This window comes from Cucurbita pepo, chromosome 6 (genome assembly GCF_057944985.1).
Source record: "Cucurbita pepo subsp. pepo isolate OVF chromosome 6, ASM5794498v1, whole genome shotgun sequence".
In the NCBI taxonomy this organism is placed as follows: domain Eukaryota; kingdom Viridiplantae; phylum Streptophyta; class Magnoliopsida; order Cucurbitales; family Cucurbitaceae; genus Cucurbita; species Cucurbita pepo.
The window spans coordinates 16,816,553-16,843,753 of record NC_141803.1 but is presented as its reverse complement, the minus strand read 5'-3'; the positions used below and the strand labels follow the sequence as shown (position 1 = coordinate 16,843,753).

At 36.1% G+C, this 27,201-nt stretch overlaps 1 protein-coding gene, 2 non-coding genes and 1 pseudogene across 3 annotated transcripts; 3 read left to right on the top strand and 1 right to left on the bottom strand.

Moving 5' to 3' along the window:
• The first annotated feature begins 1,825 nt into the window (after positions 1–1,825).
• On the top strand, positions 1,826–1,906 carry TRNAL-CAG (transfer RNA leucine (anticodon CAG)). Its single transcript has one exon. It is a non-coding gene; the product is annotated as a tRNA-Leu (tRNA).
• A 410-nt stretch (positions 1,907–2,316) lies between these two features.
• On the bottom strand, positions 2,317–2,388 carry TRNAM-CAU (transfer RNA methionine (anticodon CAU)). Its single transcript has one exon. It is a non-coding gene; the product is annotated as a tRNA-Met (tRNA).
• An 18,173-nt stretch (positions 2,389–20,561) lies between these two features.
• Positions 20,562–22,201, top strand: LOC147792511 (uncharacterized; annotated as a pseudogene).
• A 1,624-nt stretch (positions 22,202–23,825) lies between these two features.
• Positions 23,826–26,380, top strand: LOC147792510 (uncharacterized). Its single transcript, XM_087124495.1, has 3 exons — positions 23,826–23,880; positions 25,036–25,445; positions 26,057–26,380. Exons 1-3 carry the CDS (start codon positions 23,826–23,828, stop codon positions 26,378–26,380), a joined length of 789 nt encoding a protein of 262 aa, XP_086980621.1.
• The last annotated feature ends 821 nt before the right edge of the window (positions 26,381–27,201 follow it).

Sequence of the window (27,201 nt, the reverse complement as noted above, 5' to 3'; positions counted from 1 at the left end):
TCATTTTTTTGTCTTTCTTCTCTATTAGAGCCAAGTTTCGATCCTGGGACTTGTGGGTTATGGGCCCACCACACTTCCGCTGCGCCACTCTGATTTGTTAGAAAGGAGGATGAGCTATTGTGATCTGTGTTCCAGGGTGATTTATGACGAAATAGATTGAACTAAAGAAAGAGTTGAGGAGTCAAAATAGAGTAACCTGGAATCAAAAGCTCGTGTAGCTAGGAATGCAATAAACCTATAACGGGCAAAAGTGAATAAATAGGCCGAGCAGGTCTAAGGTACTTGTTTGAGAGTTAATGATCCTTGTGTTGCAACAAAAGTCATTGTATCATTTTTTAGTCTTTCTTCTCTATCAGAGCCAGGTTTCAATCCTGGGACCTGTGAGTTATGGGCCCACAACACTTCGCTTTCCTATCTAGCGTGTTTATCTACACAGATCTAGGATGTAAGAGTTAGGTTGGTTATATAATGGCTTAGGTCAAGATGCGTACACTAGACTAAGCACCTTAGGATCGTGGCTACGTTAAGAGGAAATAGACCCTATTACTCGAGGACTAAAGAAAGAGTCGAATAGTTAAAATAGAGTAACTTGAAACCAAAAGCTCGTGTTAAGCAACCTAGCTGGCCTAGGAATCCAATAAACCTCGTCAACTCCTAGACATTCCAGGAATAAAGAGAGAGTCGAGGAGTCAATAAAGAGTAATCTAGACCCAAAAGCTTTTTGAAAGGGCATGGGTTTGAATCCCATTTTTAATAAGCAATGTATCGATGGTGGGCGGCAATCTATAAAGCTTAGGAGTCATATCACACGCTCTTCCTTTCAAATTTTAAATGTCATTATAAAATAATTTTCTCTTTCACAGCCAGATTCCAATCTTGTTTGCTTGTATTGTGCACGATAGAGTATGTATTAGCTCCAGGTGTTTGACAGTGTGTTCTCCCTATCAAGCGTGTTTATCTACACAAAGCTGGGGGTGTAAGAGTTAGGTTGGTTATACGATGACTTAGGTCAAGATGCATACACTAGACTAAGCACCTTAGGATCGTGGCGATGTTAAGAGGAAATAGACTCTATTACTCCAGGACTAAAGAAAGAGTCACGTTTTTATTCCGTTAGATAAAAGGGGTTGGGAACGCCGCCCTATCTAATATAATATATATTTTCAGATAGATGTCTTTTGAAAAAGATAGTAGTCAAATTTTGTCTATCAATTTTGAAGTGTCAAATTTTGTCTATCAATTTTGAAGTCTTTCTTCGGTATTAGAGCCAAGTTTCAATCTAGGGACAGGTGGATTATAGGCCCACCACGCTTCCGTTGCGACACTCTAATTTGTTAGAAAGGAGGATGAGCTATTGCGATCTGTGCTCCAGGGTGATTTAAGGATGTTATCTTGCCGTTGAGCTTGTTTGCTTGTATTGTGCATGATACAGTATGTGTTAGCTCCTGGTGTTTGACAGTGTGTTCTCCCTATCTAGCTTGTTTATCTGCACAGAGCTAGGGTGTAAAAGTTAGGTTGGTTATACGATGACTTAGGTCAAGATGCGTACACTAGACTAAACACCTTAGGATCGTGGCGACATTAAGAGGGTCTAGACCCTACGAGTCCAAAACTAAAGAAAGAGACGAAGAGTCAGAATAGAGTGACCTGGAGCCAAAATCTTGTGTGAAGCAACCTAGCTGGCCTAGGAATCCAATAAACCTCTTCAACTCCTAGACATGATCAAGTTGCATTTAAAACCGTGAGACTGACGACGATGCATCAGTACCTAAAAGTGGATAATATATGCTAGCAGCGATTTGTAGCTGTTGCAAAAATATAAATAGTCAAGATGGCCGAGTTGGTCTAAGGCGCCAGTTTCAGGTACTGGTCCGAAAGGGCATGGGTTCAAATCCCATTCTTGACATGATATTCTTTAGTGTGAGATTTGGGAAAGATTGGAGAGGTATAATGCACAACATTTTAAAATGTGAGGCTTGCATATGTAGTGAGCAATGTAGCGGTGGGCGGGGCAAAGATTGGAGAGGGTATTATAATGCACAACATTTAAAATGTGAGGCTTGCATATGTAGTGAGAAATGTAGCGGTGGGCGGCGTAAAACTGTTTTATCTATCAATATTAATGTCTTGTCTTCTGCATTAGAGCTAGGTTAGAGTAACCTGGAATCAAAAGCTCGTGTAGCTATGAATGCAATAAACCCATAACGGGCCAAAGCGAATAAATAGGCCAAGCAAGTCTAAAGGACTTGTTTGAGAGTTAATGATCCTTGTTTTGCAAGGACTGTCAATATGTATCATTTTTTAGTCTTTCTTCTCTATCAGAGCCAGGTTTCGATCCTGGGACCTGTGGGTTATGGGCCCACCACGCTTCCGCTGCGCCACTCTGATTTGTTAGAAAGGAGGATGAGCTATTGTGATCTGTGCTCCAGGGTGATTTATGACGAAATAGAGTGAACTAAAGAAAGAGTTGGGGAGTCAAAAACTCGTGTAGCTAGGAATGCAATAAACCTATAACGGGCGAAAGTGAATAAATAGGCCGAGTAGGTCTAAAGTACATTGTTTGAGAGTTCATGATCCTTATGCTCCTTGTGTTGCAACAAATGGCAATATGTATCACTTTTTAGTCTTTCTTCTCTATTAGAGCCAGGTTTCGATCCTGGGACCTGTGGGTTATGGGCCCACCACGCTTCCGCTGCCACTCTAATTTGATAGAAAGGAGGATGAGCTATTGTGATCTGTGCTCCAAGGTGATTTATGACGAAATAGAGTGAACTAAAGAAAGAGTTGAGGAGTCAAAATAGAGTAACCTGGAATCAAAAGCTCGTGTAGCTAGGAATGCAATAAACCTATAATGGGCCAAAGTGAATAAATATGCCGAGCAGGTCTAAGGTACTTGTTTGAGAGTTAATGATCCTTATGCTCCTTGTGTTGCATAACGAGTTATGGGCCCACCACGCTTCTGCTGCGCCACTCTGATTTGTTAGAAAAGAGGATGAGCTATTGTGATCTATGCTCTAGGGTGATTTATGGATACTATCTTCCAGTTGAGCTTGTTTGCTTGTATTGTGCATGATAAAGTATGTTTTAGCTCCAGGTGGTTGACAGTGTGTTCAACCTATCTAGCGTGTTTATCTACACAAAGTTGGGGGTGTAAGAGTTAGGTTGGTTATACGATGACTTAGGTCAAGATGCATACACTAGACTAAGCACCTTAGGATCGTGGCGACGTTAAGAGGAAATAGACTCTATTACTCCAGGACTAAAGAAAGAGTCAAGGTGTCAAAATAGAGTAACCTGGAACCAAAAGCTTGTGTTAAGCAACCTAGCTAGCCTAGGAATCCTATAAACCTCTTCAACTCCAAGACATGACCAAGATGCATTTTAAAACCGTGAAGGTGACGACGATGCATAACGGGCCAAAGTGGATTATATATGCTAGAAGTAATTTGTATATGTTACAAATAAAAAAATAGTCAAGATTACAAAGCTAGTCTAAGTTTCCAGTTTCAGGTACTGTTCCGAAAAGGCTTGGGTTTGAATCCCATTATAGACCTGATATTTTTTATAGTGAGACTCGGCATAGAATGGGGAGGTAAAATGGTCAACGTTTTAAAATGTGAGGCTAGCATACGTAACTAGTGGTGGACAACCATTCCTTAAGCTTCGGAGTCATGGATTAAGAATCTTGTATGAATTAATTTATATTTACATGCTCTTAAAATATAAAATTTTGATAAGGAACTTGTAAAATTGTTTTGTTTATAAATTTTGAAGTCAAGGTTGATTTATGGATATTATCTTCCATTCGAGCCCGATCCAATCCAATAAACCTCTTCAACTCCTAGACATGACATGACCAAGACACATTTTAAAACTGTGACGCTGACGACGACGCTGACGACGACGATGCATAACGGGCCAAAGTAGATAATATATGTTAGCATTAATTTGTATGCACTTCAATTAATTTTAAAATCTTTCTCCTCTATCAGAGCCCACCATACTTCCGCTGCGCCACTCTAATTTGTTAGAAAACAAGATTAGCTATTGTTATCTGTTCTCGAGGTTTATTTATAGATATTATCTTCATATTGAGCTTGTTTGCATGTATTGTGCATGATACAGTATGTGTTAGCTGCAGGTGTTTGACTGTGTGTTCTCCCTATCTAGCATGTTTATCTACAAAAAAAACTAGGGTATAAGAGTTATGTTGGTTATACAATGACTTAAGTCAAGATGCTTACACTAGACTAAGCACCTTAGGATCGACATTAAGAGGGGCTTGACCTTATGACTCCAAAACTAAAGAAAGAGTCATGGAATCAGAAAATGTGAGGCTTGAATATGTAATGAGCAATGTAGTGGTGGGCAATCTGTAAAGTATAGGAGTCATGGGATTAAGAATTGAATCTTGTATATTCAAATTTTAAACCTCTTCTTTTTTATTAGGGCAAAGTTTCGATCCTCAAACCTGTGAGTTATGAGTCCACCACACTTCCACTACACCACCCTAATCTGTGAGAAAAAAGGATGACCTATTGTGATTTGTGCTCCAGATTTATTTATGTATATTATCTTCCCATTGAGCTTGTTTGCATATATTGTGCATGATACAGTATGTGTTAGCTGCAGGTGTTTGACAGAGTGTTCTCCCTATCTAGCGTGTTTATCTACACAAAGCTAGGGTATAAGAGTTAGGTTGGTTATGCGATGACTTAGGTCAAGATGCGTACACTAGACTAAGCACCTTAGGATCGTGGTGACATTAAGAGGGTCTAGACCCTATTACTCTAAGACTAAAGAAAGAGTCGAGTAGTTAGAATAGAGTAATCTGGAGCCAAAAGCTCGTGTTAAGCAACATAGTTGGTCTAGGAATCCAATAAACCTCTTCAACTCCTTGACATGACCAAGACACATTTTAAAACCATGAGGCTGACGAGGAAGCATCACGAGCCAAAGTGGACAATATATGCTAGCAGTGGTTTGTAGCTGTTACAAAAAGAATAGTCAAGATGATCGAGCTGGTCTATTTATTAGCTTACAAATTAGGTATTAAAAAGTTTTATTATGATATAAACAAATTGAATTCAAATTGTGCAGATTATACAATATTTATTGTCTATCCAGGGAACAAACACTACAAAAAACCTTGTGCTACATCAAATGAGAAGGGATCGCCAAACGAAATTGAAGAACCATGTTATGATGGGTTATCGACATCACCACTGCCCCAAAACTCAACGAAAAGTTCGTTGAAAACGAAACTTGAATACAAAGGTAATTGGTTTCATGAAGTGCAAGGTACAATGGTGTTGGTGGCAACGATTAATACAACAGTGGCTTTTCAAGGTGCAATCAACCCTCCCGGCGGTGTTTGGCAAGAAGATATTCCTTACAACTCCAATAGCACTTTTCATAGTTCGTTTCACAGTAGCAATACTTTGAGAACTTTCATGGCAGGAACTGCAGTAATGGCCTACCCAGCTTCATACCAAGAAAACTATTACACTACTTGCTTGATTACAAATTCTGTCTCATTCTTGCATCAATATGTGTGATTATGTTCATTATAGGTCCATTGCCTTTAAAAAATAGGATTTGTGTATGGTTATTAACAGTAACCATGTGCATTGCCATTGCATCCTTATCACATAGTTATTTATTGGGAGTTTGGCTGCTAAATGCCTCATTTAGGAATTCTTATGCTTGGAGTGGTTTGTCTTTGTTGTATTGTAATTCCTTTCCTTACTTTTGTGGCGAACCTTCTCGTTTAGTCCGTAAAAAAGTCAAATCTTTGACTTTGAGAGAGATGCAATGACTTCAACCACAACTCAGATAAAGATTGAGGGTAGGGTTTAAAAAAAAGTGGCTCTTGCCCACATGTTGGTAGGGTTTAAATAAAAAAATTAAAAAAAAAAAAGAAAAGAGTACGGACCTTATAATATGTTAGAAAACTTGGAAAAAAGGTAAACCATAGAAATTACGCATGATATTAGAAGTCACGATCTGATTTTTTAGACTTCGAATAATATATCTTGACAAAAAAGACAGACCTCAAGCATTTGATATTCAAGCTAGTCTGATTTTCAACTTCAGCTTACCACATCCTTAAGGTGGCAAACACATCTGACTTGTGTTTCAGGAAATAAACTCATACCTATTCACCGAGTGTGAAACTGGTGATGGTCCCCAAATGTCTGTATAGACCATTTTCAATCATACTTTCTTTGGTTCTCTAACAGCCTTTGTGAAGCTAACTCGTTTTTGTTTGTCCATAACGAAGCTCTCATAAAGACCCATATGAACAAATTTTAGGTCTTCTAAAACTTCTTTCACAGTCAGCATCTTCATTCCTTTGACGCTCATATGTCCAAATCTATTGTGTTATAGACTTGAATTGGAAGCACTTTCAACAACGGCAGTCATGTTTATACATCCTGCAGTGGTGTATAGGGTTCCAAATTTTGTGTAACATGCTACCACCATGACACCCTTCACCTTCCATGAGTTGTTTCCAAACTTGGTTGCATAACCTGTGCTGTCCAACTGACCAATAGAGATCATATTCTTTTTGAGACCAAGAATATATCTGACATCCTTTAATGCCCACTAATTTTCTACTGGAGTTTGTATGCTTTCATCCCATTTTTCTTCAATCACCAAATTTTTGTTGTCGACAAGATACACCTTCTCAAAATTTCAAGAATTGAAATTTCGAAACAACTCTTTATTTGGAGATGAATTAAAAGATGCTCCGGAATAAAAAATTTAGGATTCAATCGGACTGTTCACGCTGAGGATTATAATATCCCCAATATCTTTTGCTGAATTTATAGAATTATTATCATTCTTGGATTTGTGATTCTGCTTCCTCTTTAGTCTTGTACAATCGGTCCGAAAGTGATCTTTTTCTCCAAAACTCCAACACATCACGTTTGGTCTGTTTCGAAAATTTTCAAGGTTCTTTGATTTTGATCAACCTTTGTTTGGGCCCTTTGATCTACTTCTTTCCCTTTGGTCAATGCTGAGTGCACTATGAGAAGAATCCTCAATTTCTTGTTTGCGAATACTTTCGTTGTGAACTACATCTCAGATTTCATCGAACTTCAGTTTCTCAGATCCTCGGGAACTATTGGTCACGATAACAACAGTATCCCACGACTCGGGTAAAGTTGACATCAGAATCAGTGTTTCAATTTCATCCTCAATATTAATTTCCACATAACTCAATTGACTTACAATCATGTTGTACTCATTTATATGATCAGCAACAGATCCACTTTCAGACATTTGTAGATTGAACAATCTCCGCATCAAATACACCATGTTCATAGCCAACGATTTTTCATACATACTTCACATCGTCTTCAACAGATCTGACATTGTCTTCTCCTTAATGATGTTGAACGCTACGTTTCTTGATAGCGTCAACCAGATCAACCCTAGGGCCTAACGATCCTAGAGCTTCCATTGCTCCGTGGTCATGGTATCTGGCTTCACCTCCAACAAGGGTTCGTTAAAATCTTTTTGGTACTGATAATCTTCAATTTGCATCTTCCGGAAACCGAAATTGGATCCATCAAACTTCTCAATTGCAATCTTTGAACTTTCCATCTCTCAAATCGTGGTGAATCTCACCTAGCTCTGATACCAATTGTTAGGATTGCACAACAACGAACACACTCGATCAAGATGAACCTAAAAAAAAAAATAGGAGAGAGAAAATGCATGGAGGAATATTGGCTAAAGAATTTGTATTGATGACATTAGATATGCACTACCCAAGAGTTATAATATGGTTTTAGTTTACTATATAACATTAACTCATATAACACCTATTAGATATAAATATTTACTATATAACATCACTTTCCTTTTTAATTACAAAGAAAAGGTTGACTGAAAACTATTTTGAAATAAATATAAGGGTAAAAATGAGACGGTTCTATCTCTAAATCTAACAAGTGTGTGATATAATTTAACTTAATCAAACCACGAGAGTTATTATCCTTATCGATGAGAAACGATAACATCCCAATAAAATTATGTGAAATAATTAATGATATATACTTCTATCCATGATTCAACAAATAAGCTTCCTTCCGTTTGCTTCACATCCACTTAAACTAGGATGGTGACACTTTGGTGTCACTCTCGAGTGAAAGTATAAATAATGATTTTTTTCTTCTTGGAATTGAGGACAATAATTAGACTATTTTTTAAATTCAAAAGGTCAACTTATTTATAGTTGAGAGCCTCACCATCTATTAAAAATAAATAAATAATCAACAAAATCATATAAATAAAATATAGTATTTTTAATGTTGGCTTATAAATTCTATGTGAAAAACCCAATTGGAAGTAAGTTAGAGAAACAATAATGGAGGCAAATGGAGAAAACAACCAACTTAGATTAGCCATTTCCTCTTTTGAAGAAAGTAAAAAGAAAGCTCTATGAAGCTTCAAAGATTGGGTCCATTCAAAGCTTGAAGACACTAATTCGAGGTGACCCAAATATCATACAAAGAGTTCTAATCTCCTCTTCCAACGCTGAGAGTCCATTGCATGTCTCAGTTTTGCATCACCACCTTGAATTCACTCGATTTCTTTTGAATCTCGTGCCTGAACTTGCGGGAGAAGTTGATGACCTGCAAAGGACACCTCTACACTTGGCTTCAGAAAATGGAACGGTTGAGATTGTTCAAGCTTTGCTGGAGAAGAACACAAGCACTTGCATGGTACGTGATTTGAATGGGTGGATTCCTCTCCACCATGCCGTGATCAATGGAAGAATTGATATCATGCAACGGTTGATCATTGCGAGGTCAAGATCTCCTTGGATTAAGCTTCACAATGGTCAAACTGTTCTTCATTTATGCGTAAAACACAACCACTTGGAAGCTCTTAAGTTTTTTATCACAATGATTAAAGATCCCCAAGACTATGGATTCCAAAACCAAGGCGATGAGAATGAAAATACCATTTTAGATTTTTCTATGATATTAAGACGAATTGAGGTATGTTCTTATAATTGAATTGGTTGGTTGAAGAAATACTAAGTTCTTATTTGATTATCTCATGAAACTGAAAATTATTATCCAGAGTTTACATAGGTATCAAATAGGTCTCTCTCCTAACAATTCGAGTTTACATAGGTATCAAATAGGTCTCTCTCCTAACAATTCTATAGAGCCCTCAAGAGAGAAAAGAGTGAAAATAGAGAGGAAGGAAAAAATGGCTACCTGCACGTGTCACCTCCCACTTGCGAAACGTGTCGCTTCTACAATCAATGGATCCTTCGACTTACGCAAATGAATTCATTCGGCTCGGCTTGGCTTCGGCAGTTCTGACTGCTTAGAATGTGGGTTCTTGGCTCGATATAAGGGTTTTCATCAAATTCCACTGTCTCGAACCATCCCAAAGCTAAAATTTATATTGTTTAAGGCAATAAGAAATTTGAGTTATTAACGAAACGAGATGAACTTTCTAATAGGAAACAACTAGCGGCGATACTTGGAGAAACTTTGAAGGACGAAATTCAAATGAACTCATGTTTATACAATATTTGTTAGCTCCCGGTATTGTGGATGATATAGTATTTGTTAGCTCCAGGTATTTGACTATGTGTTCTCCCTGTGGAGTATGTTTATCTACACAGAGCTAGGTGTTAGAGTTAGGTTGGCTAGACCATGACAAAGATCAGGATGCCTCTAGTAGCCTGAGCACGTTAGAATCGTGAGCAACGGTTAGAGGGTCTAACCCTAGGTCTCCTAGACTAAAGATCTTCGTGGAGTCAGAATAGAGTAACCTGGAGCTAGAAGACGGAATTAAGCAACCTAACTGGCCTAGGAATCCAATAGACCTCCTCATCAACTAGATGTGACCAAGATGTTTTTTTAAAATCGTGAAGTTGACAACAATACGTAACAAGCCCAAGCGGACAATATCTGCTAGCGGCGGGCTTGAGTTGTTATAAAATAAAATTTAAAAAGATAGTCAAGATGGTCGAGCTGGTCTAAGGCGCTAGTTTTAGGTACTATTTCGAAAGGGCATGGGTTCAAATCCCATTCTTAACGTGAGATTTTTTTATTGTGAGATTCGATAATGATGTTTTTTTGGAGGTTTGACATTTTTACTCGCCATATGTTATACAGACCCTTTCCTTCTAAGAAATAGGTTCTAGAAAACTTGACATGATTTCATCGGATAATACAAATAGAAAAATACAATAGTAAAACAATACAACATAAAAGAAGATAAAGTGCTTGGCATGTCATGGGCATGCGGCTATGGGCAACACGTCCTAGACAATCATGACAATGACATCCTCCCCCACCTAAATGGTTGACGTCCTTGTCAACCGTCTATGTTTGAAATCTTCAATGTGGATCGCGTCAGAGTTCAAATCCCAACTAATTTCATCTATAGGAATATTTTTCCATTGGACTTGGAATTCTTGAATGCTCCGTACAAGTCTTCTGACTTTTCTAACCCTGTTGGCTAGGATCAACAATAGCTTTGTTATAGGTGTTCCCTTCTGATATTGCGCATCAACCCACTAATCTTACTTGACTGAATGTGGGCTAGCATTCTCTGGGCCACATGTTCGCCCTTTCGACTCAACGTGTCGGCCGCTTGGTTACTCTTTCCTATTTATGTTCGAACTTGAAGTCGAACTCATTTAATAATTCTTGCTACTGAGCTTGCTATGACGTTAACTTCGATTGATCGAAGAAGTGGCAAATGACATTGTTATCTATCCTCACTACGAAGTTTGATCCTAAGATATATTGCCTCCAGACTCTAAGGCAATAGACGACGACAAACATTTCTTTTCTTGAGAGAGTGTATTTCCTTTCCGCATTATTGAGCTTCTTGCTTCATCGATACGGTGGCGTTCCTTGAAAATGACACCCCCAAGGACAAAGTCAGATGCATCCATCAATACTTCAAAAGGCTTAGAGACGTCTGCCAAACTAAGGACAAGACCCCTCGTCATGGTTGTCTTTAGATCTTTGAAGTTCTTTTGACACTCGTTTGACCACAACCAAGATTGGTTTTTGTTCAAAAGTTCTGTTAATGGGGCGGATTATTGTGAAAACCAACGAACTACCTATAGTAGTTTGCTAATCCTAAAAATGATCGTTCAGTCACTAAAGTGGGGACTCTCCAATCCTGGATAGCATTAATCTTATCGCTATCCATTTTGATTTCTCAACACTTGATGATGTGCCCAAGGAAAGTGATGCATGTTCGTGCGAAGTCACATATCTTCTTCTTGACTTATAGCTGATTCTTTCGTAACTTATCAAATACTAGCTTCCTTGATTGAGGTAAATAGAAAGATAATGTTTGTATGGTTTAATTTTTAATTAAAATCTAAGTAATTGCAACTAAATTAATATGATCAAAGAAGAGAAAGATGTCACGTCAAATTATTGTGACAGAAATCAATTTTTTTAAAATTAATTAATTAATTAACTAACTAACTACAATCATGGTTTAATATTTATTTTTAATTCTAAATTTCAACCATGATTTAATTCTAAATGTTTCCTCTCCCACATAAACAATACATATAAGAGACTTTGAAAAGATGATGAAAATGAAAAAATCAACAAGAAATCATTTTTCTCAACATTATTCTATCCATTATATGGGTTATGTATAATTAATATTAAATATCATATTATAAATTAATCTTCCAAATCACGTTTTGCATGCATGTATATTTTTATAATTATGTTCATATTCGTTGCATAATCAATTGAATTGTAATTAATATGTTCTACTTTGGAATATTTAAAATCTAGACTAGACTTTGAAACGGTCTAAGAAAATAAGAAATTCAATGAGAGAATGTTTCGTAGCATTATTTTATCCATTTTGTGTAGAACATTGATTATGTATTACTAATATTAAAGGTCATGTTATAAATTAGACTTTCAATCGACGCGTTGTGTCATAGTCTTGCTTGTCCAAGGCATGTTTCCTATGATCGCATGCCTGTTACACGTCGAAACCCTTGCCTTGTACTATTTTACTGCTATCTTTTACTACTTTCATGCTGTATTATTTCCTTCTTGTTTTCTTTAAGTGTATGACGTTTCGGTGAAATCATGGCTACGTCTGGTAGACATGAAATGCTTCAAAATGTACTATAGGGGATATGACTAGTTGTAAAATTCTGCATATCTGAAAAGTTATATACGGTTTAAACCGTTGTTGTTGTGTTTTTGCTTACAAGCTATACAAGCTATATAAGGATTGGAAAATTGTGATATGTGCTCTAGGTGCTAGATGGACGTTATCACCCGTTGAGCATGTTTGATTTGTATGATTAAATTGTATGCTAGATTCAGGTAAATGTATGTATGAATTGCCTATGCTTACTTGATCAGTAGGATTATCCCCTTAGTAAATCACCATGGACGTTGAGATCATGATTTCTATGCATTAGGTGATCGATTGAATATCTCCCAGTATAGCATGCATGAATAAGAGTGAGTACAACAGTAGAACAAGGGTGGTTATGCAACACCTTAGGTCAATATATTTTCAATACACTGACCACCCAGGGATCCTGAGTAGTAATTAGAGACCTAGGTGTACCTCGAGATTTGGCTTAGCCACGAGAAAGTAACCCCGAGCGACCTAAAAATGTTTGTTGTGACCTAATCCACCTAGATGCCCTATATCCTAATATATCTCCACGACAATAAGGTGAACTATGAGAACACATAAGATTGAAAGTAATGCGAGCGAAACTATTTGGGAAGTCACTATGTGTAGGATATAACATGCTCTGATAAGGAATGAAGGACTACATAAATAGCGACCCAAAGACCCACTATCAGATGTAGAGCATAACCTACCTTGATAGGGGAAGAGGCACTACGTGAGTAGATGATATAAGGAGCTACCACTGTATGTATGATAACCCACCTAAGAGAGGACAAGGGACTACATAAATGGGTGACATGAGAAATTGCTACTATATATACGATAACCCATATGGAGAGGGACGAGGGACTACATAAGTACATAACATGAGAAATCACTATTGATTGTATGATAACCCACCTTGAGAGAGGACAAGGGACTACACAGGTAGTTGATAGAGGATATACTATTGTGTTTAGAACAACCCGCTTGAGAGTAAACGAGATACTACATAGTAGTATATTGAGGAGCTACTACTCTGTGTGGAGGAAACTTACTCTAAGAGGAGACGAGGGACTACACAAATAGATTTGCTCATTGTAGACACCACTGTGGTGTGATGTAACATTCAGGGAATACCTGAACTAGTGGCAAACTTATTAGAACCCTACGAGAAGCCCGTGGATACATATTAGGTTAAGGATCCGATGAGAGCTTACAGGTAGATTCCTTACTAAGTGTTTTATACTCATCCATTTTCCCCTTTCTCTTTTAAGTTCCAATCAAGGTGGAGAGGTGCTAGAGAGTTGCACTATCATAGAGGGGTGTCGACCCGGGGCGTCAATGTTATTTTGTATTTCTTTTGGGTTGTCGTTTGTATTAGTTTTCTTGCTCCCGCTCCCCATTTGTAAATAACTAGAACAATATCTATTGTTTCATATTAAATGGCGCACAATTTTACAGTTAATTGTTTGTTTTTATTTTATTCATTTTCATATTCTTCTTTTCATCGCGAACCGATTTCTCGAAGCCTCGAAAATTGGGTCGTGCAAGCCTCAAAGATCCAAAAAAATTTCTTACTTTTCGCAACCCCCATTCGAGTTATTTTACACCACAAACATTTAAATAAGATAACATACATAAAATATGTTTTCCTTATAGTGAATACACACACCACCACAAATAATCCATGTCCAAAATATAAGATAAAACAAACAACGTAACCTATTTTTTGTATAGCCATTGATCTTTATTTAAGTTGTGATTGAAGTGATCGGATCTCTCTAAATGCCACAAAGCCAAAGATACAACCTTTTTAGTGCCCACACTAGAAGCTTCACCACCAAAAGAATGACGTGAATAACAATACAACAAAGAGAAACCACTCCCACCATTGCTAACAAAATGTACCATGCTATTGTAAACGTTAATTCTAAAGCATACGAATTCCTAAATGAGGCATTTACAAGCCAAACTTTGAGTATGTAACTATGTGATAAGGAGGCAATAGCAACACACATACCGATGCAAAGGGTGATTTAGCAATGATATGTGATCTGTGCTCTAAGGTGATTTAGCAGCGAGTTTTATCTATCAATATTAAAGTCTTGTCTTCTCCTGTCTTCTCCATTAGATCTAGGTTTCAGTCCTAGGACCTGGGTTATGGGCCCACCATGACACCACTCTAATTTGTTAGAAAAAAGGATGAGCTATTGTAATCTATGCTCCAGGGTGATTTATAGATATTATTTTCCCGTTGAGCGGCGGATAAATAGGTCTTCTCTATTAAAGCCAGGTTTTATCTTTCTTCTCTATGGGTTATGGGCCCACCAGGCTTCCGCTACGACACTCTGATTTGTTAGAAAAGAGGATGAGCTATTGTAATCTATGCTCTAGGGTGATTTATGATATTATCATCCCATTGAACTTGTTTGCTTGTATTGTGCATGATAAAGTATGTATTAGCTCCAGGTGTTTGATAGTGTGTTCAACCTATCTAGCGTGTTTATCTACACGGAGCTAGGATGTAAGAGTTAGGTTTGTTATATAATGACTTAGGTCAAGATGTGTACACTAGACTAAGCACCTTAGGATCGTGGCGACGTTAAGAGGAAATAGACCCTATTACTCGAGGACTAAAAAAAGAGTCGAGGAGTTAAAATAGAGTAACTTGGAACCAAAAGCTCATGTTAAGCAACCTAGCTGGCCTAGGAATCTAATAAACCTCCTCAACTCCTAGACATTCCAGGAATAAAGATAGAGTCAAGGAGTCAGAATAGAGTAACCTAGACCCAAAAGCTTTTTAAAAGGGCATGGGTTTGAATCCCATTTTTAATAAGCAAAGTATCGATGGTGGGCGGCAATCTATAAAGCTTAGGAGTCATATCACACGCTCTTCCTTTCAAATTTTAAATGTCATTGTAAAACCTATCACAGCCGAATTTCAATCCTGGGACCTATGGGTTATGGGCCCATCACGCTTCCACTCACCACTCAAATTTGTTAGAAAGAAGGATGAGCTATTGTGATTTGGGCTCCAGGGTGATTTATGGATATCATCTTACTGTTGAGCTTGTTTGCTTGTATTGTGCACGATACAGTATGTATTAGCTCCAAGTGTTTCACAGTGTATTCTCCCTATCAAGCGTGTTTATCTACACAAAGTTGGGGGTGTAAGAGTTAGGTTGGTTATACGATGACTTAGGTCAAGATGCATACACTAGACTAAGCACCTTAGGATCGTGACAACGTTAAGAGGAAATAGACTCTATTACTCCAGGACTAAAGAAAGAGTCAAGGTGTCAAAATAGAGTAACCTGGAACCAAAAGCTCGTGCTAAGCAACCTAGCTAGCCTAGGAATCCTATAAACCTCTTCAACTCCAAGACATGACCAAGACGCATTTTAAAACCGTGAAGGTGACGACGATGCATAACGGGCCAAAGTGGATTATATATGCTAGAAGTAATTTGTATATTTTACAAAAAAAAAAAAAAAAAAAAATTGTCAAGATAGGTCCGAAATCTGTGCTCCAGGTTGATTCCATTTTGAGCCAATCCAATCCAATAAACCTCTTCAACTCCTAGACATGACCAAGATACATTTTTAAATTATGAGGCTGACGACGACAATGCTTAAAGGGGGGCCAAAGTGGATGATATATGCTAGCATTGATTTGTCTGCTCTTCAATTAATTTTAAAATTTTCCACCTCTATCAAAGCCAAGTTTCAATCCTAAGGCCTGCGGGTTATGGGCCTACCATGCTTCCGCTGCACCACTCTGATTTGTTAGAATAAAAGATTAGATATTGTGATCTGTTCTCGAGGTTTATTTATAGATATTATCTTCCTATTGAGCTTGTTTGCTTGTATTGTGCATGATACCGTATGTGTTAGCTGCAGGTGTTTGCCAGTGTGTTCTCCCTATCTAGCGTGTTTATCTACACAAAGCTAGGGTATAAGAGTTAAGTTGGTTATACGATGACTTAGGTCAAGATGGTTACACTAGACTAAGCACCTTAGGATCGTTGCGACATTAAGAGGGTCTTGACCTTATGACTCCAAAACTAAAGAAAGAATCGAGGAGTCAGAATAGAGTAACTTGGAGCCAACAACTCGTGTTAAGCAACTTAGATGGCCTAGGAATCCAATAAACCTCTTCAAACTCCTAAACATGACTAAGACACATTTTAAAACGGTGAGACTGACGACGATGCATAACGGGCCAAAGTGTATAATATATGTTAGCAGTGATTTGTAGATAATACAAAAAAAAAAAAAAAAAAAAAAAAAGAAAAAAAAGTCAAGATGGCGGAGTTGGCCTCCGAAGGGGCATGAGTTTGAATCCCAATCTTAACATTATATTCTTTATTGTGAGATTATGCAATGATTGGAGAAGTATAATGGTCAACGTTTTAGAATATGAGGCTTGAATATGTAACGAGCAATGTAGCGGTGGGAAATCTGTAAAGTTGAGGAGTCACGGGATTAACAATTGAATCTTGTATCAACTAATTTTGTTTGTACATTTACAAGTTATTCAATTTTTAAAAATTTTCTTCTCTATTAGAGCAAAGTTTCGATCCTCAAACCTATGAGTTATGGCCCACCACACTTCCACTACGCCACTCTAATCTGTGAGAAAAAAAGATGACCTATTGTGATTTGTTAGCTAGGGCCAAAGTGGATAATATATGCTAGGATTGGTTTGTTGTTGTGGCAAAAAGAATAGTCAAGATGATAGAGCTGATCTATTTATTAGCTTACAAATTAGGTATTAAAAAGTTTTATCATGATATAAACAAATTGAATGCACAATCAAACTGCAGATTGTACAATATTTGTTGTCTATCCAAGGAACAAACACTAAAAAAAAATTTAACTTGTGCTACATCAAATGAGAAGGGATCACCAAACAAAATTGAAGAACCATGTTATGATGGGTTATCGACATCACCACTGCCCAAAAACTTAATGAAAAGTTCGTTGAAGACGAAACTTGAATACAAAGGTGATTGGTTTCAAGAAGTGCAAGGTACAATGATGTTGGTGGTAACGGTTATTGCAACAGTGGCTTTTCAAGGTGCAATCAACCTCTCGGTGGTGTTTGGCAAGAAGATATTCCTTACAACTCCAATAGCACTATTCATCGTTCGTTTCACAGTCCCAATACTTTGAAAACTTTCATGGCAGGAACTGCAGTAATGGCCTACCTAGCTTCATGCCAAGAAAACTATTACACTGCATACTTGATTACGAATTCTGTCTCATTCTTTACATCAATATGTGTGATTGTGTTCTATAGGTCGATTGCCTTTGAAAAATACGATTTGTATATGGTTATTAACAGTAACCATGTGCATTACCATTGCAAACTTATCACATAGTTATTTTTTGGGAGATGCATCCTTATCACATAGTTATTTATTGGGAGTTTGGCTGCTAAATGCCTCATTTAGGAATTCTTATGCTTCAAGAGTAACATTTCTAACCGCATGGCATACCTTGTTAGCGATGTTGGGAGTGGTTTGTCTTTGTTGTATTGTAATTCCTTTCCTTACTTTTGTGGCGAAGCTTCTCGTTTGGTCCGTAAAAAAGTCAAATCTTTGACTTTGAGACAGATGCAATGGCTTCAACCATAACTAAGATAAAGATTGAGGGCTACAAAAACAGTTATGTTGCATGTTTGAAATTGTATTTTGGATATGGATTATTTGTGGTGGTTTGTGTATTCACAATAAGGAAAACAGATTTTGTGTATGTTATTTTATTTAAATGTTTGTGGAGTAAAATAACGAGGAGTGTTGAGAACAAGCAAAAGTAGAAAGAAAATACCCAAAGTGACGAAATATTCAACGGTTTTGTGTAACCTTTGTTGTTCATTTTCTAAAGCTCTTAAAAAAAGTGGCTCTTGCTCACATGTTGGTAGGGTTTAAATAAAGAAATTAAAAAAAAAAAAAAAAAAAAAAAAAAAAAAAAAAAAAAAAGCTTGGACCTTATAATATGTTAGAAAACTTGGAAAAAAGGTAAACCATAGAAATTACGCATGATATTAGAAGTCACCACCTAATTTTTTAGACGTCGAATAATATATCTTGACAAAAAAGACAGACCTCAAGCATTTGATATTCAAACTGGTCTGATTTTCAACTTCAGCTTACAACATCTTGAAGGTGATGTAGAACTTTGATTCACCAAGTGATGAAACTGAAGATGGTCCCCAAATGTCTGTATAGACCCTTTCCAATCGTACTTTCTTTGGTTCTCTAACAGTCTTTGTGAAGCTAACTCGTTTTTGTTTGCCCATAACGAAGCTCTCATAAAGATTCATATGAACAAATTTTAGGTCTTCTAAAACTCCTTTCACAGTCAGCATCTTCATTCCTTTGACGTTCATATGTCCAAATCTATTGTTACATAGACTTGAATTGGAAGCACTTTCAACAACAGTAGCCATGTTTATACATCCAGCAGTGGTGTATAGGGTTCCAGATTTTGTGTAACGTGCTACCACCATGACACCCTTCACCTTCCATGAGCTGTTTCCAAACTTGGCTGCATAACCTGTGCTATCCAACAGACCAATAGAGATCATATTCTTTTTTAGACCAGGAATATTTCTGATATCCTTTAATGCCCACTAATTTTCTACTCGAGCTTGTATGCTTTCATCCCATTTTCCTTCAATCACCAAATCTTTGTTGTTGACAAGATACACCTTCTCAAAATTTCAAGACTTGAAATTTCGAAACAACTCTTTATTTGGAGATGAATTAAAAGATGCTCCTGAATCCAAAATTTAGGATTCAATCAGACTGTTCACGCTGAGGATTATAATATCCCGAATATCTTCTGCTATATTTATAGAATTATTATCATCCTTCGATTTGTGATTCTACTTCCTCTTTAGTCTTGTACAATCTGTCCGAAAGTGATATTTTTCTCCAAAACTCCAACACGTCACGTTTGGTCTGTTTGGAAAATTTTCAAGGTTCTTTGATTTTGATCCACCTTTGTTTGGGCCCTTTGATCTACTTCTTTTCCTTTGGTCAATGCTGAGTGCACTATGAGAAGAATCCTCAATTTCTTGTCTGCGAATACTTTCGTCGTGAACTACATCTCAGATTTCATCGAACTTCAGTTTCTCAGATCCTCGGGAACTGCTGGTCGCGATAACAACAGTATCCCACGACTCGGGTAAAGTTGACATTAAAATCAGTGCTTCAATTTCATCGTCAATTTTAATTTCCACATAACTCAATTGACTTACAATCATGTTGTACTCATTTATATGATCAACAACAGATCCACCTTCAGACATTTGTAGATTGAACAATCTCCGCATCAAATACACCATGTTCATAGCCAACAGTTGTTCATACATATTCGACATCGTCTTCAACAGATCTGACATTGTCTTCTCCTTAATGATGTTGAACGCCACGTTTCTGGACAACGTCAACCAGATCAACCTTAGGGCCTAATAATCCTAGAGCTTCCATTGGTCCGTGGCCATGGTATCTGGCTTCACCACCAACAAGGGTTCGTTAAAATCTTTTTGGTACAGATAATCTTCAATTTGCCTCATCTAGAAACCGAAATTGGAACCATCAAACTTCTCAATTGCAATCTCCAAACTTTCCATCTCTCAAACCGTGGTGAATCTCACCTAGCTCTAATACCAGTTGTTAGGATTGCACAACAACGGATACACTCGATCAAGATGAACCCAAAGAAATAGGAGAGAGAGAATGCAAGGAAGAATATTGGCTAAAGAATTTGATGACTTTAGATATGCACTACCCAAGAGTTATAATATGATTTTAGTTTACTATATAACTTTAACTCATATAACACCTATTATATATAAATATTTACTATATAACATCACCTTCCTTTTTAATTACATCGAAAAGATTGCCTCAAAACTATTTTAAAATAAATATAAGGGTAAAAATGAACCTGTTCTATCTCTAAATTCAAAAAGTGTGGTATAATTTAACTTAATCAAATCACGAGAAGCATTATCCTTATCAATGAGAAACCATAGCATCCCAATAAAATTAACTGAAATAAATAATGATATATACTTCTATCCATGATTCAACAAATAAGCTTCCTTGGGTTTGCTTCCCATCCACTTAAACTAGGATGGTGACACTTTGGTGTCACTCTCCAATGAAAGTATAAATAATGATTTTTTTCTTCTTGGAATTGAGGGCAATAATTAGACTATTTTTTAAATTCAAAAGGTCAACTTTAGTTGAGAGTCTCTAACGTCTATTAAAAATAAATAAATAAAAAATCAACAAAATCATATAAATAAAATATAGTATTTTTAATGTTGGCTTATAAATTCTATGTGAAAACTCTAATTGGAAGTAAGTTAGAGAAACAATAATGGAGGCAAATGGAGAAAACAACGAACTTAGATTGGCCATTTCCTCTTTTGAAGAAAGTAAAAGAAAGCTCTATGAAGCATCAAAGATTGGGTCCATTCCAAGCTTGAAGACACTAATTCGAGGCGACCCAAATATCATTCAAAGAGTTTTAATCTCTTCATCCAACGTTGAGAGTCCATTGCATGTCTCAGTTTTGCATCACCACCTTGAATTCAGTCGATTGCGGGGGAAGTTGATGACATGCAAAGGACACCTCTCCACTTAGCTTCTGAAAATGGAACGGTCGAGATTGTTCAAGCTTTGCTGGAGAAGAACACAAGCACTTGCATGGTTCGTGATTTGAATGGGTTGATTCCTCTCCACCATGCAGTGATTAATGGAAGAATTGATATCATGCAACGGTTGATCATTGCAAGGCCAAGATCTCCTTGGGTTAAGCTTCACAATGGTCAAAGTGTTCTTCACTTATGCATAAAACACAATCGTTTGGAAGCTCTTAAGTTGTTGATCACAATGATTGAAGATCCACAAAATTATGGGTTCCTCAACGAAGGCGATGAGAATGAAAATACTATTTTGGATTTGTCTATGATGTTAAGAGGAACTGAGGTATGTTATTATAATTGAATTATAGCTGGTTAAAGAAAATTTAATTTCTTATTTGATTATTTAAAAAAACTGAAAAATTATTATTTCAGAGCTTAAATAGGTATCAAATAGGTCTCCCTCCCACAATCCTCCTCTCGAACGATGTACAATATAGAGCTTCACTTAAGGCCTATAGAACCCTCGAACAAAGTACACTATTTGTTCGAAACTTGAGTCACTTTTGACTACACCTTTGAGGCTCCCAACTTCTTTCGTTTGACATTTGAGGATTCTATTGACATGACTATGTTAGGAATCATGGATCTCCGTAGTGATATGATATTGTCCACTTTGAGCATAAGCTATGGTGGCTTTTCTTTGGGCTTCCCTAAAAGGCCTCATACGAATGGAGATGTAGGCCTCATATGAATGAACATGTATTCCTTAATCATACACCTTAGATTATTCCCTAAATTAGCCAATGTTGGGCTCCCTCCCAACAATCCTTCACACTATCTTGATATAAAAAAAATTGAATTCAAATTGTGCAGATAGTACAATATTTCTTGTCTATCCAAGGAATAAAAACTGGAACAAACATTGTAAACAACTCCGATGCCACAAATGAGAAGGAATCGCCAAGTAGAATTGAAGAACAATGCAATAAAGGGTCATCAACATCAACAACACTCAAAAAGCTCTTGAGAAGTTTGTGGACGAAGAACCTTGAATACAAAGGTGATTGGCTTCAAGAAGTGCAAGGCACAATGATGTTGGTGACAACAGTGATTGCAACCGTGGCTTTTCAAGGTGCAATCAACCCTCCTGGAGGTGTTTGGCAACAAGACATTCCTTACAACTCCAATAGCAATATTCATCGTTCGTTGCATTGTAACAATACTTTAAAAACTTTCATAGCAGGAACTGCAATAATGGCTTACCCAGCTTCAGGCCAAGAAGTTTATTACGTTCCTTACTTGATTACAAATTCTATCTCATTCTTTGCATCAATATGTGTGATTATGTTCATTATAGGTCGATTGCCTTTGAAAAATAGGATTTGTTCATGGTTATTAACCGTAACCATGTGCATTGCCATTGCATCCTTATCATATAGTTACTTACTGGCTGTTGGGCTGCTAAATGTCTCATTTAGCCACTCTCGTACTTTAAGAGTAACATTTGTAATAGCATGGTACATTTGGTTAGTAATGGGGGGAGTGGTTTTTATTTGTTGCATTATAATTCCTTTCCTTATTTTGGTGGTGAAGCTTTTCGTTTGGGCTACAAAAAGGTCAAATCGTTGACTTTGAGAAAGATGCAATGACTTCAACCACAACTCAATAAAGATCGAGGGCTACGCAAAAACTAGGTTATGTTGTGTGTTTCATCTTGTATTTTGGATATGGATTATTTGTGGTGTTGTGTGTATTTACAATAAGGAAAACATAACTTTGTTCATATCTTTGTTTGAAGAGCACATGAGTGATGAATAAAAGGTAACGAAAAATCTTCATTTATATCTTTTAGTTAATATGTTGGATATCAAGACTAAGATAAGAAAATGACAAAAACATATGAGATATTTAAGTCAATAAAACCTAAATTTAGATAGTTATCTAAATGATCCAAAACTAAGTGTTACCAAATATAAGAAAAATTAGGACCCAAGCTATGATAGAAAATAATTACTAATTTGTTAGGTCAGCTCGAATTTTTTTAAATGACACTATGAAACAAAAGATAAAAGAAAGTAAATTTGATTTACTCGATTTTTGGTAGAGAATAAATGACACTACCTGGACAGTTAACGTAAGATTTATTCTTCATCACCTTTTATATGTAATTCTTGGAAATATTTGATGACATAGAACAGATTCTATATATTGGCATTAGGAAATCAATGACAGTTGATATAGTAGGAGACGTTAAGATCTCATAAAATAAAAATGATTATTTAATGTTGAATATGGTGTTTTTAGTAACCATAAGAGAAATTCAATTTCTGAAGCTTAATTTCTAAGTAGTTCATATACTATGAATTACTTTGTAATATTAAAGTTTATATTTTCAAAATTATTTGAAAATACGTTTAGGACATCGTTAACATTTACTAGATTATAAAATTATTGAGATATGTATGATCATGGAATTAAGAATAAAAACATAAATTATTTTCTTTTAGTAAAAAGGAAAATCTCTAAACAAGTTTATAGATGTTGTTTTTTCATGCAAGATAGTCATTAGAATTTTATTATATAAGGCTACAAGACCAAAGAGCACTTTAGGGTTATACATTCTCAAGTGATCTAATGAATATAAAAGACATAGAATATTGTGAATATGTTATCAATCTGATTGATTATTATTCAATATATAAGTATTTTTATCGAAGGCAACTTAGTCTAATTTAAAAAAAAGAAGTAAAAAAAAAAAAAAAAATGACTAAAGTTGAATTCCATTGAGGTGAATCTATCAAGACATTATGGACAAATCATAATGTTATATGTCTACTACTGGCAAATCATAAAGTTTAAGAACCTTGTATACTAAAATTAGTGGATAGGAAGTGGAATTGAAATCCAGTTCTAAGCATGAGGACCATTTTGTAAAATTGTGATGTAAAAGGAGAAAGCAAGAATATATTCCAAAAAATATATATAGATACAGATATATGTTATATGTCATTACCAGACTTTTGTTAAGATATGTAATAGAGATTGCACGAGGTATATGACTCACTTCAAAATTGTTTATGTGACAATTTTAGGATTATGGAACATAAACTTAGTTTACAACATTTCAACAATTGGAATTGTCAAACATATATGCGGAAACAAATTCAAAGAGGATAAATATACTTAGTGGAAAAGTTACGAGATGACTCAATCCTATTGAAATCCTAATTGTGACCAAGTTCAAGGCTTATTACCTCAAAATAGTTATTAGGGATGATGACAATGGCATAATAAGTTGAAGTAATAAAATCCAAGAATATGTAGATGTTCTTGATGAAATTAAACTCATACGATATGAATGGATCTACAAAAGGAAAATTATGGATAAATAAGAAGATACAATCTTCAAAATAGAACTTATGGTAAAAACTGAACTTAATAGGAGAAGGCAGCTAAGAAGTAGAATTTCTCTCGTATTGTTATTCTAGAGTCTATTGCATGAGATATGTTAAAAGAATATCTAGAGTTCTTTTGTGAAAAGAAAGAAGGCATCTACAACAACGCACAACAACGCCTAGCTCTGATCGTGGTGAATCTCGCCTAGCTCTGATGCCAATTGTTAAGATTGCACAACAACGTACACACTTGATCAAGATGAATACAAACAAATAGGAGAGAGAAAATTCAAGAAGGAATATTAGCTAAAAAATTTGTATCATGACTTTAGATATGTATATTATGAAAGCACTACCCAAAGACTATATACATGGTTTCAGTTTACTATAGGACTTTAACCGAACACCTATTATTTATAAATACTTACTATATAACATCACTTTTCCTTTTTAATTATAACCATAAAATTAAGTGAAATAAATAATGATATAACTTCTATTAATAATTGAACAAACAAGCTTCCTTGGGTTTGCTTCCTATCCATTTAAATTAGGATGGTTACACTTGGGTGTCGAGGGAAATTAGGATGGTTACACTTGGCTGTCACTCTGAAGTGAAAGTATAAATAATGATTATTTTCAAAGGTCAATTCTAACTTGGAAGCCTTTCGTCATCCATTAAAAAAAAAAAAATAATAATCAACAAAATCATATAAATAAAATATAGTTTTTTTTTTTTTTTTTTTTTTTTTTTTTTTTTTTTTTTATGTTGGCTTATAAATTCTATGTGAAAACCCCATTTGGGAGTAAGGTAGAGAATCAGCATTGGAGGCAAATGGAGAAGACAACGAGCTTAGATTAGCCATTTCCTCTATTGAAGAAAGTAAAAGAAAGCTCTATGAAGCATCAAAGATTGAGTCCATTCAAAGCTTGAAGACACTAATTCGAGGCGACTCAAATATCATTCAAAGAGTTCTAATCTCCTCTTCCAACGCTGAGAGTCCATTGCATGTGTCAATTTTGCATTGCCATCTTGAATTCACTCGATTTCTTTTAGATCTCAATCCTGAACTTGCTGGGAAAGTTGATGTCGTGCAAAGGACACCTCCACACTTGGCTTCAGAAAATGGAACGATTGAGATTGTTCAAGCTTTGCTAGAGAAGAACACAAGCACTTGCATGGTTCACGATTTGAATGGGTTGATTCCTCTCCACCATGCAGTGATTAATGGGCAAATTGATATCATCCAACTGTTATTCATTTATGCGTAAATCACAACCATTTGGAAGCTCTTAAGTTGTTGATCACAATGACTGAAGATCCAATGAAGATCCACAAGATTATGGATTCCTAATGAGAATGAAAATACCATTTTGGATTTTTCTATGATGTTAAAACGAATTGAGGTATGTTCTTATAATTGAATTGGTTGGTTGAATTGAATTGAGGTATGTTCTTATAATCGAGTCGAATCGAGGCTCGACTCCTTCTATTGACATGACTAGGTTAAGGGCATGACTCTGATACCATGTTAGGAATCATGGATATCCACATTTGTATGATATTATCCACTTTGAGCATAAGTTCCAATGGCTTTGCTTTGGGCTTCCACAAAAGACCTCATACCAATGGAGATGTGTTCCTTGCTTATCAACCCACGACCATTTCCTAAATTATCCAATGTGGGACTCCTTCCCAACAATCTTCAACACTATTATGATATAAACAAATTGAATTCAAATTATGCAGATAGTACAATATTTATTGTCTATCCCGGGAAAAAAAAAACGGGAACAAACATACAAACAACTGTGCTGCCTCAAATGAGAAGGGATCACCAAGCAGAACTGAAGAACAATGCGATAAAAAGCCATCGTTATCACTAACACTCAAAAAGTTTATAAGAAGTTTGTGGATGAAGAACCTTGAATACAAAGGTGATTGGTTTCAAGAAGTGCAAGGCACAATGATGTTGTTGGCAACGGTGATTGCAACAGTGGCTTTTCAAGGCGCAATCAACCCTGCCGGTGGGGTCTGGCAAGAAGACATTCCTTTCAACTCCAATAGCACTATTCATCGTTCGTTTCATAGTAGCAATACTTTGAAAACATTGATAGCAGGAACTGCAGTAATGGCCTACCCAACTTCAGACTAAGGAAATTCTTACACTGGTTACTTGGTTACAAATTCTATCTCATTCTTTGCATCAATATGTGCGATTATGTTCATCATAGGTCGATTGCATTTGAAAAATAGGATTTGTGCATGGATGTTAACGGTAACCATGTGCATGCCATTGCCTCCTTATCACAAAACTACTTGGTGGGAGTTTAGTTGGTAAATGTCTCATATAGGAAATCTGATGCTTTAAAAATTGCATGGTACATTTGGCTTGCAACGGTGGGAGAGATTTTTCTTTGTTGTATTATAATTCCCTTTCTTCTTTTGGTGGTGCAGCTTTCTGTTTGGGCAGTAAAAAGGTCAAAACTTTGACTTTGAAAGGGTTAAAAGGTTAAATATTTTGGATATGAATTATTTGTGGTGGTTTGTGTATTCACAATTGAGAAAATACATTGTGTATGTTATCTTATACAAATATTTGTATTGTAAAAAATAACCAGTAGTATTGAGAGTAAGAAAATACACCGAAGTGAATGAAATATCCAATCGTTTTGTGTTTCCGTAGTTGTACATTGTATCACACTCTAGCCCCGGCAATAATTAACTCTCTCCCCTTTTCTTTTAAAATTTTAAATTGTGGAATTTTATTGAGAGCTTTAGAGACAGAAATTTAAAATGAGGTCAAGGAACAAAATGTTTAGAAAAATCACAAGAACATATGTAAGGACCCTAGATTTCAGCTACCTAAAGTTGCTACTATCATCTTAATCTAAGTTCATATGCGGAATATAACTCTTAAAACATCATCGTTTAAACAATAAACTTTCAACATAAACATACTTCATCGTCGAAAAC

What these genes read in the sequence shown, in the direction of transcription:
- LOC147792510 (XM_087124495.1), top strand. Translation starts at nt 23,826, where the DNA reads ATGTTATATGTCATTACCAGACTTTTGTTAAGATATGTAATAGAGATT. An exon ending in TGTAATAGAGATTGCACGAG is followed by an intron (nt 23,881 to 25,035) that starts GTATATGACTCA and finishes TTTGGGAGTAAG; the next exon opens with GTAGAGAATCAGCATTGGAG. An exon ending in TGATTCCTCTCCACCATGCA is followed by an intron (nt 25,446 to 26,056) that starts GTGATTAATGGG and finishes TCAAATGAGAAG; the next exon opens with GGATCACCAAGCAGAACTGA.